The following is a 16040-nucleotide window of genomic DNA, read 5'->3' as shown; positions in this document are numbered from 1 at the left end:
GGCCATCATAGAACGGATATAGGTGTTCTTGAAATGATTTTTGGATCAATCTACAGAGTCCTTGTGGAACAGTATAGATAAAGTGTGCTGCATAATCCTTGCATTCTGCGCTCTGCACAATTAGAGCTGGGAAACGGAATGTGATGAATGCTGAAGAGCTGTGGGTGAAGCAGCAGTCATGCAAAGAGGAAGTCAGAGACATTGAGCAGGAGGATCATCACCTTCAGCATAATAGAATTGTATAGCGCCAGGTGCAATAAATCCAATAGGAATAAATGGGAGTGTCAAAGATTCTGTTCACTCGGAGAGCTAGCTCTGAGTGAGCTGGATCAGTGTCAAGGACTCTCCAGATAAAAACAGAAATCCAATCGGACTTGATAGATACCTGGTTCCAATAGATCTGAGCTGGGACAGTGATATTTCATTGACTGTGAATTTGTTGCTGCTCTAAAGACAATCTGTCCTGTTTGTTTCCAGAAGCAAATGCTGATTTTCTTTGCTCTTCTATCACTTTTGCTGTCTGAAAGAAATGGATGTTTTCAACACCTTGATGCCTTTCCAGTATTTCATGGTCCTACATTGGATAATGAGAAGATGTTATGTTACATTGGGCATTAGGGCAAATATAGCACCCCTTAGACTGCTCTAATATGGTATTCATGATTTGGAGATGCCAGTGTTGGATTGGGGGTGTACAAAGTTAAAAATCACACAACACCAGGTTATAGTCCAACAGGTTTAATTGGAAGCACACTAGCTTTCAGAGCGACGCTCCTTCATCAGGTGATAGTGGAGGGCTCGATCATAACACAGAACTTATAGCAAAAATTTCAGTTACATCACATTGTAAATGTTTGCTATAAATTCTGTGTTACGATCGAGCCCTCCGCTATCACCTGATGAAGGAGCGTTGCTCCAAAAGCTAGTGTGCTTCTAATTAAACCTGTTGGACTATAACCTGGTGTTGTGATTTTTAACCTAATATGGTATGACTCTAAGGATGAGTAGCCTATGTAGCTCGTTTCTTGTAGCTGCAGATACCAACAATCAATCAGTTCAGTGATGATGTTAAATAGCATTACCTTTATGAATATGCACATGTATTTGCAGCCGTACCATCTATGTGCCCTCAGAAGGTTTTCTTTTACAGTCCCTCCTTATTTAATGCAATGAGAAGGGCAGCTCATGGCAAGCAACACTTGATCCGCTGTATAGCTGGCTTTGAAAGTAGTGCTATCACCAGGAATGCCAGGTGATTCTAACAGTAGCAAATACATTACTGAGTAGAAGATAGTGTAAGCAGGGCATTATAGAGAAATAGTACATAGCATATGAAGCAAGTTGCAGAGAATAAATGAGAAAACTCACTAGAACTCCTAGTGAGAAGCTCCTTTTGAAACTCACTGAAATCGACACAAAGCCAATTTCTGTAGTAAAATTCAGCCTTTTCTTAGGAATGTATTTATAACATTGCTGTAAAGACTTAACTGAAGGAATATTATTCTGTTTTGAAGTTGAGAAATTATCATGCTCAATGTGACTCATGGAATTTATTTGGAGTGTCAACCGGCATTTCTGGTGGTGAAGATCAGAGTGGTGTGAACACAATAATCAAGAACATATAGCCTAATAATTGAAATTTCTCCTCTTGGTTCCATAGAAATAATTTAGTGGTTATATATCTGGTGTCTCCTCAACTTTGTAACCAGTGTAACTGGTTGAAGAGTTGAAAGTATGGTTATGGGTGGCACGGTGGCACAGTGGTTAGCACTGCTGCCTCTCAGCGCCTGTAGACCTGGGTTCAATTCCCGACTCAGGCGACTGACTGTGTGGAGTTTGCACGTTCTCCCCGTGTCTGCGTGGGTTTCCTCCGGGTGCTCCGGTTTCCTCCCACAGTCCAAAGATGTGCGGGTCAGGTGAATTGGCCAAGCTAAATTGCCCGTAGTGTTAGGTAAGGGGTAAATGTAGGGGTATGGGTGGGTTGCGCTTCGGCGGGTTGGTGTGGACTTGTTGGGCCGAAGGGCCTGTTTCCACACTGTAAGTCTAATCTAAAAAAAAGTACAAGTTCTGACCAGTTTGGACTTGAAATAGCAACAATAGTCCCTTGGATATTATGGGACACTAATTTACTTCTTAAATGCAGTTGACTGCCTGAAGCAGGCATACACTATAGCCACTTAATTGGCAAAATTACAAGATGATTCAGGTCTCCAATACTTAGACTAAACTCTAGATTTTCATGATGAACCCAGGAGAAAAAACAAAAGGTGCTAAACTCGGTAGAGTCTTGTCTATTTCTGTTGTGTAAATGTCTGGTTTTTTTTAAAATATAGGGCGAAGATACAATATTCCAGATGACACATTGGTAATTTCAGGAGGTCTTTACGATGAATCACGTGTTTATAATCCCAACATGAGCGTTCTTGGAGAAGATGATGAGTTTCACGGTGACTATCCTGCATTTGCTTCCAAGTACAGCCAATTCAGACTGGAATTTTTACCGGAAGAAAGAGAGATCACAGATCAAGGATCTTCCTTTAACACATTTCAACCACAAATATAGCTCATTATAACCTACTGTGCAAACTCTGACTCACTCTAGTTTCATGTGCAGGTTTTCATTGACAATAAAATGAATGAATATTAGGTAGACTTTCATACTTCAGCCCTAAGCCTCCATAAACTTCCAAACTAAGCATCTATTCTGCACTGTGTGGGCTTCTGTGTATTTGTACCCAAGACTCCCAATAGATGCCTTGCAAAACTAGATAAGTATGCGAATTCTGTTTGTACCACAACCATGATCTAATTTGCAAATAGCTGAATTTTTCTATCAAACAGAAAATATCTTATTTACCTGACGTTAAGAAAATCTTAAAATGCAGAGGTATTTCTTTCTCAAGCTGTGCACTCAATTATTTAGAGCAATGTTTCAAGGGAAATAATTTTCAAATGATTAAGAATCAGGTATAGGAAGTCTTAATTTTTATCAAGTATTTATTTCCAGCAGGAAAATCAGACATTAAAATGTTTGAAAACTAGTAATATCTTAAATGCACCAAGATGTGTCCTCAATTAGTTCTTGAATTTGTTTTTAAAAAAGTATGATCACTGAACTTCTCCACCTCTTCGTGCATATGACATTAAAAACTTGTTTTTGGGGAGCTTGCAGCATTTATCCACGCCAACCTGTTATCTTCACCAGCTACCCATTAGTTCTCTGGTGGTTTGGTTAAGAGGAAGAATAGCCAATTTAGCTTGGGCCTGAACACTATTTGTACGATGAAGACTGTGACTATTCTGCCTTAAAGGTCAAAACAGCAATTTACTTTTACTGTCCTGAAACATCTGAAAGCCTTTTGTTAAAAAAGTATAACATGGAGCAGCGAATGTCTTTAAGGAGAAGAGTGAGGTAGAGAGGCTGAGGGATGTAGGGAGGGAATTCCAGAGCTTGGGATCCAGGGAACTGAAATCAAGGGTGCACCAATTAAAATTGGCCATGTCACAAAAACGCATTAATGGAGGAATGTTGATACCTCAGAAGATTTTGGATTGAGTGAACAATAAACAGTCTGCCTTGAATTGGATTGATCAATTCTGATATTGTTTGCAGATTCATTCCCAAAATCGTTTCCTGCTAACTACACTTCACCACAGATACAATATGATGACTTGCAACAATGTAGGAATATGGCTAGTTCCACAGGGGCCAGGTAATTGATGCAATGCTTATTTTTACAGATTAAGGGCTAAATTGTAGATTGTACTGAAAAGGTATAATGTTTAAACAAATTTCTGGGGTCTGAAACCTATTGCAATCTATTTTAAAGTTGTATAGATTTATTTTTTATAAACATCCAAGGATATAAAATTATTTATCAATGACTTTCACCTGAATACTTATCAAAGTTAAAGCTTTTTCACAATTTATCACACAGCATTTCTGTTTGGTTAGTCTTTTACTTTTTTTGCATCTCAATTCTGCTAAATTAATGACAAATGCTGCAATAAGAACATATATAAACTCTATAAGTATGAGTGTTAGCTATGAAATGCATTGGGAGATGCCTTTGAGGTTGTTCTTAATAAAAAAAAGTTTTGAAAAAACAAAGATGTTTTATGGATAAAGTACAAACAAAGCATAAATATTTTCAGTGTGAAATTTTATTGCAAGCAGTGTACAAAGGCCTTTCTAAGTTTTTGATGCTCAGGAAGTGCTACTGACTACTTCCATCTGCTGTTTGTATAATTTGGATTCACAGACTCTCAGTGCACCTCTCTATTCCTCATTATTTAACTGACAGGAATTGTCACACACTATGTGGGATTAAAATGGAGCATGAGGAGTGGAGGGGCATTTCTGGCTGGGAAAAAGAAGCAATCTTAGCCAATTTCTCAACCACTTGTGGCAGTATGAGGCCACAACAATTTCACATTAACACACATGCTTCCCATGATTCACAGAAGGAAATAAAATGCTTACCTTACCTTGAATTAACTGTTTAGCTCCCCAATCTGCTTCATGCTGGTACTTCATCTTGTAGAACACGAGCAGCAGATTGACTCACAGGATTTGCTCCACCAGCACAGAATCAATACCCACCTCGCCTCTCCAGAAATGATTTTTTTTTCCAAATAGGAAATGATGCATGAATCCTGGTAACGTTTGAAAGCAGAGAGAGTGATTGAGTGAATGAGAAAACTAGTACCATATCCTAAATCTCAATTGTAGAAGATCTAAACATTGAACTGCCCAATGATTTCAAAACCTGTGGTATAGGTCATGTTTATACATAAATGGGCAGACAAGACAAAAAAGGTCATTTGGTATATATGAAATAATAAATGATGCAGGAAATTTGGAGGAAGTGAAGACTGATACCAGCAAATGCACTACAAATTTTCGTTCAGTGCTGGAAATATTTAATTAATCTCATCAGGTCAGTCAACATAATAAAGCAACCTCAAAGCCTTAGAGTCTGCTGGACGTACATCCTATCACCTGGTACTAACTTGCCTGAAAGAAGATGAATGAGACCACCAGTAAGCAAAAAAAAACCCTCACCATTGTCTTGTGGCACACCACTCCATTTTTTATTTATCACTTGTAATGTCAAATTACATCATAAGATGTTTCAAAGAACTTTAGTTAGAAAAATGTAGATTCTGAACCAAAAAGGGAGTTAGTAAGAATGGCAACCAGAAGCTTACTCAAACAAGTGGATTTCATAGAGTTTCAAAGAGTAGAGGGATTGAGAGAGAGTTAAGAAGAAAATTCTAGAACAGGTGGCCTCCTTGCTGAAGGGCAAAGGAAGAGAGCTGGAAAAGAACCCAAACTCAGAGGGACTCAGAGATCGGAGTTTGTTGGAGTTGTTGGGCTGTGGGAAGTTAAACAAGACAGGAATTATGAAGGGATTTTAACATATGGTTGAGATCTTTAAAGTTGAAGTGGTTAGGGGTTGCCAGCCAAAGTAAATTAGCAAGAGCAGGAACGATGGGTGAGTAGAACTCAATGGTTGAGAATATGGGTAAGGGAGTCTGAGTGAGAAAAAGTTCAGTGATGGATAGAAGACCAACTGGGGATCTTTGAAATAGTCGTGTTCAGAGGTTACAAAGACAGAGATAAGAATTTTGGATATACAGGGCTTGCGTCAGAAATAGAGGTAGGCAATGTCTTAGGGTGGAAATAACTGGTGACAGAAAGGCTGAGAGAATTTCAGAAGGGTCAAACTGAAAACTAATGTTAGGAGAATTCTGAGGTAATGATCAGAGAAGGAAATGGATTCAGTGGCAAAAGGAATGGACAGGCCAAGTCTAAACAGTGTTATGGTGGAATGTTGAATACCAGATGAAGGGCAACAGCAGAAACAGAGGAACTTGAGAAATTGGCATATACGTAGGCTGACTGTCATCAGAATACATATCATAGTTTCATAGTAATAGAAGCAGAGGTAGGCCATTTGGCCCATCAAGCCTGCTCTGCTCTTCATTATGATCATGGCTGATCTATTCATTGTCTCAGTTCCTCTGACCTGCTTTATCCCAATACCCCTTAATTTCCCTACCATGCAAAGATCCACTCAACTGTGTCTTGAATATATTTAATGAAGCTGCTTTCTTGGGCAGAGAATTCCTCACATTCACTACCCTCTGGGAAAGCAGTTTGTCCGCATCTCTGTTCTGAATCTACTCCCCCTAATCTTGAGGCCATGTTCTCTAGTCCTAGTTTCACCCATCAGTGTAAACAACTCACCTACCTCTATCTTACCTATCCCTTTCATAATTTTATATTTTTCTCTGAGATCTCATCTCATTCTTCTAAATGCTAGTGAGTACAGTCCCAGGGAGCTCAATCTCTCCTCGTAGGGTAAACCCCTCATCTCTGGAATCAACCTGGTGAACTTCCTCTGCACCGTCACCAAAGCCAATATATCCTTCCTCAAGTAAGGAGATCAGAACCATGCATAGTACTCCCGGTGCAGCCTCACCAACACCTTGTACAATTGCAGAAGAACCTCCTTACTCTTAAATTCAATCCTCGAGGAGAAAGTGAGGTCTGCAGATGCTGGAGATCAGAGCTGAAAATGTGTTGCTGAAAAAGCGCAGCAGGTCAGGCAGCATCCAAGGAACAGGAAATTCGACGTTTCGGGCATAAGCCCTGATTCCTGATGAAGGGCTTATGCCCGAAACGTCGAATTTCCTGTTCCTCGGATGCTGCCTGACCTGCTGCGCTTTTCCAGCAACACATTTTCAGCTTAAATTCAATTCCTCTAGCAATGAAAGCCAATATTCCATTTGCCTTCCTGCTTACCTGTTGCACCTGTAAATCAACTTTTAGTGATTTATGCATGAGCTCTCCTAAGTCCCTCTGCACAACAGCATGCTGCAATCTTTCACCATTTAAATAATACTATGAACAAATATTTTTACTTCTAAAGTGGATAGCCTCACATTTACCAACATTGTACTCCATCTGCCAGACCCTTGCCCACTCACTTAACCTATCTAAATCTCTCTGCAGACCCACCACATTCTCAGCAGTTTGCCTTTCTATTCAACTTAATGTCCTCAGCAAACTTGGATACGTTACACTCACTGTCCTTTTCCAAATCATTTATATATATCATGAACAGTTGCAGGCGCAACACTGACCCCTGCGGCACCTGCTCACCACTGACCTCCAATCCGAGGAACACCCATGTATCCCAATTCTCTGCTTTCTGTTGGTTAACCACTCCTCTATCCATGCTAGTACATTCCCTGTAACTCCATGCATTCTTAACTTATGGATGAATTTTTTATGCAGCACCTTACCAAATGCCTTCTGGAAATCCAAGTATACAACATCCACCTGTTCCCCTCCATCCACAGTGCTTGTTACATCCTCAAAGAAGTCCAGTAAGTTTGTCAAACATGACCTTCTCTTCCTGAATTCATGCTCATCTGCCTGATAGAACCCTTTCCATCCATATATCTCACTATTTCTTCTTTAATGATAGCCTCCAGCATTTTCCTGACTACAGAAGTTAAACTAACTGGCCTATAGTTACCTACTTTTGCCGACACGCTTTTTTAAACAGTAGCACAACATTCACTCTCTTCCAGTCCACTGGGACCCGCCCAGAGACTAGTGAATTTTGGCAAATTGCCATTAACATATCTATGATACCTTCCGCTATTTCTTACAGCATCCTGGGGTGCATTCCATCAGGATCAGAGGGCTTATCTACCTTTAGACCCTCAAGTTTGCTCAACACTACCCTTTTAGTGATAACAATTGAATTGAGATCCTCACCTCCCATTGTATCCTTACCATCATTCTTTGGCATGTTAGACACATCTTCCACCATGAAGACTGAAACAAAATAATTACTTAAGGTCTCGACCTTTTTAGCATTACCCAATGTTAATTCCCCTTTCTCATCCTGCAAGGGACCAATCTTCACTTTAGCCAACTATTTCGTCGTATACATTTTTAAAACCTTTTCCTAACTGTTTTTATATTCACTGCTAGTTTGCATTCATAATTTATGTTTCCTTTCTTTGTTGCTTGTGTTATGACACGAGGTAAACTCTCCTGCTTACTCTAAAACCAGCAACACAGAGAAGATTTATCCTGTGCAGTAATCTGTAAAAATCCGAGTGGACAAGAATTATTTAAAATAAAAATGAACAACTTTATTTCTTAAAGGATAACAGAGAATAATTAACTAACAACAAGTCCTTATTCTAATCTATCTTTTACCTTCCCTTCTATAATACTAGTCTGAAAACACTCCCAATTAAGATTTGCAAAATGAAACTTTTTTTTTAAAGATATTTTTATTAGAAATTTAACATTTTTACAAGTTTACAAAAATAAACAAAACTCTCAAATACAAACATTGATATACACTTAAATCAAATATACAATAGTCAAAATTTAACAAAGGAAAAAAAAAATACCGAAATAGAAAAAAAACCTCAACTTTCTACTAATCTAACCTACAACTAACCAGAGTGTATATTTAAGTCTCTTACATGCTCGGAATGTGTTAACATCAAATGTAATAAAACCCGTAATCATGCAGGATTCCTCTCCTAAGGGGCCCCGGAGCAGCCAGGTTTGTAATCTCCATTAAATAAAAGCCCTTGTTAGGATAGCCAAAATATCTGTATTTATGTAATTCAAGAAGGGCTGCCATATTTTATGGAATAATTTGGCCTTTCGGTGCACCATATTTGTAAGGAAGTCAAGGGGAATACATTCCATCATTAATCTGGGCCAATTTGAAAGTCCAGGGGGGACCCTCAGCCACCCAGTTTACCAAAATATTTTTCCTTGCACAGAAAGAGAGAATAGAAAATAGTCTCTTCCCGTGTATATCTAGGGAGGGAAAGTTCGAAAAGCCCAAAAGGAGAGATATAGGGTCCACTCTAATTTCCATTCCTAAAATTTCTGTCAGGGTACTTGCTACTTTAGTCCAATATCTACGGATCTTCTGACAAGTCCATAGGCAATGTACAAGAGTGCCCACCTCTATTTTGCATTTGGGACACATTGGAGATGCTCCTGCCTTAAATTTTGCCAATCGAGCCGGTGTTATATGGGCCCTATGAAGTATCTTCAGCTGGATAGCCTGGGTTCTGTTACAGATAGTAATTCTTCTAGCATTTTCCCAAATATCATTCCACATTTCTGTAGAGATTTCTAGTCCCAAATCCTGATTCCATGTTTTAAGCAGATTGTCCATATCTCCTGATACTTCATCATATAGTAAATGATAAATAGTACTGACGGAGGATACCCCCACTGGTCGTAGGACATTACATTCTCTGTCTGATTTATAAAGACCATCTAATAACGTAGTCTTCTTCTGTATATAATCTCGAATTTGGAAGTATCAAAAGAGGTCTCCATTAGGTAATCCGAATTTCTGACGCAGCTATTCAAAAGACATCAGGACCCCATCTTTAAATAGGTCCCCTAAACATGAGATACCCCAGATCTCCAGCATTTAAAAGTGGCATCTGTAAACCTCGGTTGGAATCCCCATGCTCCTACTATCGGTGCATAGGGGGATGTTTTATGTAAATTAACCTCATTTTGCCACATTATATTCCAAGCCTTAATTGTGTTTAGTATTATGGGGTTTTTACAGTGATCTGTAATGATTTTCCTCTTGTCTGAAAATAAGAGGTTAATAAGTGGGTATTTTACTTGAGAGGCCTCAATGTCCAGCCAGATTGATTGTGGGTCGAACAAGACCCAATCAGCTATGTAACTTAATAGGGAACTTAATGATATTTCCTAAAGTCTAGGAAGTCCAGTCCTCCCCTTGCCTGTGGAAGCTGTAGCTTCTTCAGCTTAATGAGGGGCCGTCTATGATTCCAGATAACGGAACCCAGCCAGCCATATAATTTACGTAGAGCCATCCTCGGCAGCATCACTGGAAGCATTCTCATAGGATATAGGAGACCAGGCAGAACAGTCATTTTAATTAGTGCTATTCTACCCAACCAGGAAATTGGGAGGTCGCCCCATTGCTGGAGGTCCTGCCTTATCCTTTCCAGTAAATGCACAAAATTAGCCTTATACAACTGACCAAATACTGGAGTAATAAAAATACCTAAATATAAGAAGCCCTCCAGGGACCAACGAAAGGGAAAAAGGGATCCGTCCACTAAGTGGGGTGTCATAGCAAAGCCACCCATTGGCATAGCCTCCGATTTTGAAAAATTAATTTTATAGCCTGAGAATGCACTAAATGTATTAATAACTTGGATTAGGCGAGGTACGGACATCAGGGGGTTACTGAGGAATAAAAGAACATAATCTACATAAAGGGTAATTTTATGTTTACCTGTACCAATCCTCGGGGCCGTTATATTAGGATCAGCCCGTATAGCTTCTGTTAGTGGTTCAATTATTAGCGTAAATAACAATGGCGAGAGAGGACATCCTTGACGGCAGCCCCTACCCACACTGAAGCTATCCGAATCTAGTCCATTGGTAACCACAACTGCTTTGGGATCACTATACAATGTTGAGACCCATTTGGTAAACACCTGTCCAACGCCAAACCTTTCCAATGTGTAAAACAAATATGACCATTCAACCCTATCGAATGCCTTTTCCGCGTCTAATTAAACTACTACTCCTGGTATCTTTCCCTGATGAGAGGCTTGAATCATATTCAAAACCCTTCTAATATTATTGGATGATCTACGGCCCTTAATAAAACCCGTCTGATCCTCCTTTATGATATGTGGCAGTACCCTTTCTAGTCTCAGTGCTAACATTTTAGAAAGGATTTTAAAATCTACATTTAGCAAGGATATTGGTCTATATGACGTACAATCTTCTGGATCTTTTCCTTTTTTAAGGATGAGAGATATTTGCCTCTTTCAGTGAAGGCGGGAGACAGCCCTGACTATATGCATAGTTATACATGTCCATAAGTGGACCAGCCAATATTTCTGTAAATTCTTTATAGAATTCAGCTTGAAAACCATCTGGGCCCGGTGCCTTACCGCTCTGAAGTTGCCTAATTGCATCAAGTATTTCTTGGACTGTTAGAGGAGCATTTAGGACCGATACCTGTTCCGGAGTTAGGCCCGGAAAGGTCAATTTTTTAAAAAATGACTGCATCCTCCTAGTCCTATCTTCACAATCCTGCGATTTATATAACTCAGAATAAAATTCTCTAAAGATTGCATTAATCTTTTTATGATCATGAGTCAAAATACCTGTACTTTCCTTGATAGACGTAATAGTCTGAGGGGCCTTTTTTTTCTTTGCAAGAAACGCTAAGTATCTACCCGGTTTATCACCATATTCATATAACCTTTGTTTTGCAAATAATATTTCCCTCTTACCGTTTGAGTAAGCGTAGTGTTTAGAGCTGTCCAAAGAGCCTTAATCCTTTGCAATTTTATAATAGAAGGTCTATCAGCAAATGCTGTTTCAGCTGCTTTTAAGCGTGCTTCGAGCAGACGCTGTTGTTCTCCCTTCAATTTTTTCTGGGTCGCTGAGTAGGAGATGATCAAACCTCGTGCATAAGCTTTGATGGTCTCCCACATCATTGATGAGTTGCTAGCCGTACCTGAATTAATTTCTAGAAAAGCTTTAAATTCTTGGGAGAAATACTTTACAAATTTACTATCTTTCATCAGGAAGGGGTTCATACGCCAATGCGGAGCGGATGTCCCATTGTTCCTCGCCTTAGTTTCCATATATACAGCAGCGTGGTCGGAAATTGCTATAGTACCTATTCTACAGGATGATATGGAATTTTAAAAAATCAAGGGGGCAAAAAACATATCAATTCTGGTATGACATTTATGTGGATTAGAGTAGAAAGAAAAATCTCTGCCCTGTGGATGAAGACATCTCCATACATCCACTAATCCTAATTCTTTGTTCAGATCCACCAATCGTCTAGATCTGGGAGATACTCCTGCAGCACTCTTGGGAATCCTATCTATTTCCAGATCCATAATACAATTAAAGTCTCCCCCTATAATTGTATGACGGGCACCAAAAGCCATCAATTTTGAAAAAACTTCCGTTATAAATTTAAAGGGGTGTGCCGGGTGGCAGTACAAATTTAAAATCCCATATCCCTCTCCATTTATGAGGGCTTTAATCAAAATATATCGTCCAGATTCGTCTTTTATCTGATTTAGAATTTTGAAAGGGAAATTCTTCCGAACAAGAATAACAACTCCCCTGCTTTTTGAGCTAAAAGAAGAAAAAAAAGCCTGATCAAATCCACCCTGTCATAATTTCAAGTGTTCTTTATCCGACAGGTGTGTCTCCTGTAGGAGAGCTATATCAACTCTTTCTTTCTTAAGATTTGATAATATTTTCTTCCTTTTGACTGGCGAATTACTCCCCTTGACATTCCAGGTGCACCACTTAACCGACTGATGAACCATAATCATCTGGACAAATCCGAGACCCCTCGGGAGGGAAAACCCTATCTGGAACATCCTGAGCATAGAGCATATAAAATTTACAAAAATAAAGGCTCTCTAATACACTCACAACAGTATAATAAAAAACTATTTCTAATTAAAAAAATATAAAATGTACCTAAGTGGAGATTTTCCCCCTTGTTCCCAGGGGATGTCACTTCCTCTCCAAAAGTCCATCTTATCCTCTCCCAACCAATGCCCCACCCTTGACCCAGGTGCTCCTCAATAAAATGAGGAGAATTCAAATATAATACAAAGCTAGAGTTAACAGTGAGCACCCTCCCCCCGCCCACACCAACACCTGGATATATTTGGTAATGTTAATACCATATATAAATATATAACTATAAAATTACAATCTCAACAAGTAATAATTAAATATAATAATACAAAATAACAAGGGAGAAACAACCCCGCTCCTAAAGACAGAGGTAAAGTAGAATAAGGTAACCACCTCCCCCCACCAACATTAACCAAACGCCCAACTTATATATATATTATATACATACATACACACATACATATATATATATATATACATATATATACACACACATACATACACACATATACATACCCACATATATACATAAAATAATAAAAGAAAACAACCCCAAGGGGGGGGGGGGGAGAAAATCAAAACCCTCTCCCCCCCCCCCCCATGATAATATTAAACAGTAAGGTAAGAAAAAAGAAAAAAAAGGGGGGGATATAGACCAAAGTGGGGGAAAGGTAAACCAACATCCACTATCTCTAACAGTTTATCTAAGAGAGTCCAAGAATTCCTTTTCTGGTGATCCGAAGTTATATATGGATCCTTCATGGTTAAAGCGCAGCGTCGCTGGATAACGTAAGGAGTACTGAGTATTTAAGTCCCTTAAACGCTTCTTCGCCTCATCGAATGCCTTCCTCTTTCGGACCAGAGCTGGGGAAAAGTCCTGGAATAACATGATCTTGGATCCTTTATAGATCATGGCTTGGGGATCCTTTCCAAGATTTCTAGAAGCTTCTAGGAGCATCTGCCTCTCCCTATAGCTCTGCAGCCGGAACAGGACCGGGCGTGGGCGCTGGTTTGAGCCGGGCCCACGTATTGCGACCCAGTAGGCCCATTCCACCCTTACCTGGCCTGATCCAGCCTCCAGATTTAAAAGCTGTGGCAGCCATTGCTCCAGGAATGCTGTAAGCTGGCCTTCCTCTTCCCGTTCGGGAAGGCCCAGCAAACGCATATTTTTTCGACGACCTCGATTATCGAGGTCATCAATATGATTTTCCTAAGGTCCGGACTCGCTTCGCAGGAGGCTCCACAGCACTGATGATGTCTCCTAGCCAGGGAATGAAACGTTTGCAACTAAAACTTCCAACTCGGCGAACAGAACCACTACAACAAGCACCCGAGCTACAAATCTTCGCACAAACAGCCAGGGAATTCCTAGAGGCATGGCATTCATCCACAAACTCCATCAACAAACACATCGACCTGGACCCAATATACCAACCACTACAGCGGACAGCTGAAACTGACACCCGGAAGCGGCAAGGACAGACCACTATAAATACCAGAGGAAACATCAAAGAAGCGCTTCGCAGGAGGCTCCACAGCACTGATGATGTCTCCTAGCCAGGTGATGAAATGTTTGCAACTAAAACTTCCAGCTCGGTGAACAGAACCACTACTACATCCGGACTCGCTGTTCGAGAGTCCAGACCTGATCCACGGCCGAATGAGCTGCAGTCTTGGAGGTCGCGGCCTTTAACTCCGCCCCTCCAACTCGGCGCTCAAGTTCCTGGATGTCTTGGTCGTGCTTCTGCAGCGCAGCCGAGACTGAGTCCCATCGATTTCAGGACTCCTCGATAAAGGCGTCGATCTTCGCGTCCAGTTTGGTAATCATCTCCACAAGGCTTGTTACCGTCGGTAAGTCCCCCGGGGCGGCTGTGGACGCCTCTGCTGCAGCTGAAGAGGGAAGGGGTAGGGGAAGGGGTCCTGCTTGTTGAGAGCTGCGGGCTCCCTTCCCTTTGGTCATTTTTACTAAATATTAGACTATTTAAATGTAATACTAAGCAACTATTTTAATTTAACAGTTATTATGAATGATTTGGTGAGTGTGGTGGGGGTGGGTGACCCACTTTACCCAAGTCTTGGGAAGAGCACTATAGACTCAGACTTGCTGGGTCGCCACCATCTTGGATCCCCCCAAAATGAAACTTTTTAATCTCAAAACTAGGCAGCTTTCAGTTCTTCTTTTTGGATCTTCCTGTGTCTTTTTTTTTGTTCTTCTTAGGGATTACTGATCAAAAAATGTATCTTTTAAGAGAGCTTTTTTTAGGCAGTCTGTTTACAGGCTTGGGCTTGGCAGTTCTCCTCCCAACTGTTCAATTGCCCCCCCCCCCCCCCCCCCCCCGGTCATAAACCCCACAGCATCGGACTGTGTCATTAGCTTTTAAGATTGTCAATATACTCAATTCAATCTTGATTGGAATTTGTGGGAAAAATTCCAACTATCCATGCCACTCATAATTTTATAAATGTCTATTAGGTCAACCCTCGTTCTTTGACATTCAAGTGAAAACAAACCAAGTTTGTCTAATCTCTCCTCGTAACCAATATCCTCCAAGCTAGGCAACAGTCTGGTAAATATTTCTGCACTCCCTTTGAAGCCCTTGCTTTCTTCTTGTAGTGCGGTGACCAGAACTGTATTCCAAAAGCGGCCCCACTAAAATTCCATGAGCTACCAATTCCTACACTCTACACCTTGACTGATGAATCTGGATCAATGGTGCTGGAAGAGCACAGCAGTTCAGGCAGCATCCAACGAGCAGCGAAATCGACGTTTCGGGCAAATGAAGGGCTTTTGCCCGAAACGTCGATTTCGCTGCTTGTTGGATGCTGCCTGAACTGCTGTGCTCTTCCAGTACCACTGATCCAGAATCTGGTTTCCAGCATCTGCAGTCATTGTTTTTACCTTGACTGATGAAGGCAAGCATAGAGTCATGGAGTATTTAAGCACAGAAATAGACCCTTTGGTCCAACTAGTCCATGCCAAATATAATCTCTTACTGTACTAGTACCACCTGCCTGCTCCTGGCCCATGTCCCTCCAAACCTTTCCTATTCATGTACTTATCCAAATGTCTTTTAAACATTATAATTGTACTTGCATCTACCACTTCATCTGGAGGTTCATTCTAAACACAAACCATCCTCTGTGTAAAAAAATTGCCATGTCTTTTTTAAAAACTCTTTTCTCTCACCTTAAAAATGTGCCTCCAAGTCTTGAAATCCCCATCCAAAGGAAAAAGGGACTACTATTACCTCTACCTATGTCTTTCATTATTTTGTAAACTTCTATAAGGTTGCTTCTCAACCTCCTACGCTCCAGTGAAAAATGTCCTTTCAAGTCTTTCTCAAACCTTCAATCCCTGCCAGCATCCTGTAAATCTCTTCCAAACCCTCTGCAGCTTAATAATATCCTTCCTATAACTGGACAACCAGAATTGGACACAGTATTCCAGAAGTGGCCTCACCAACATCCTGTGCAACCTCAACATGACTTCCCAACTCCAACACTCAAAGGACTGAATGAA

General features: G+C 40.4%; 1 protein-coding gene across 2 annotated transcripts in view; it reads left to right on the top strand.

Annotated features, from left to right (window-relative positions):
• The window catches only part of si:ch211-105j21.9 (sialomucin core protein 24-like), a 36477-nt gene extending 32895 nt beyond the window's left edge, over nt 1-3582 (top strand). For both annotated transcript variants that reach the window (XM_060845197.1, XM_060845196.1), the window contains exon 4: nt 2334-3582. In XM_060845197.1, coding sequence (XP_060701180.1) covers nt 2334-2563 — 230 coding nt within the window. In that variant the 3' untranslated portion in view covers nt 2564-3582. The remainder of the gene's footprint in view (nt 1-2333) is intronic.
• Nucleotides 3583-16040: the final 12458 nt, after the last annotated feature.

Source organism: Hemiscyllium ocellatum, chromosome 26 (genome assembly GCF_020745735.1).
Source record: "Hemiscyllium ocellatum isolate sHemOce1 chromosome 26, sHemOce1.pat.X.cur, whole genome shotgun sequence".
Lineage (NCBI taxonomy): Eukaryota > Metazoa > Chordata > Chondrichthyes > Orectolobiformes > Hemiscylliidae > Hemiscyllium > Hemiscyllium ocellatum.
This window is presented reverse-complemented; position numbering and strand designations above follow the sequence as displayed.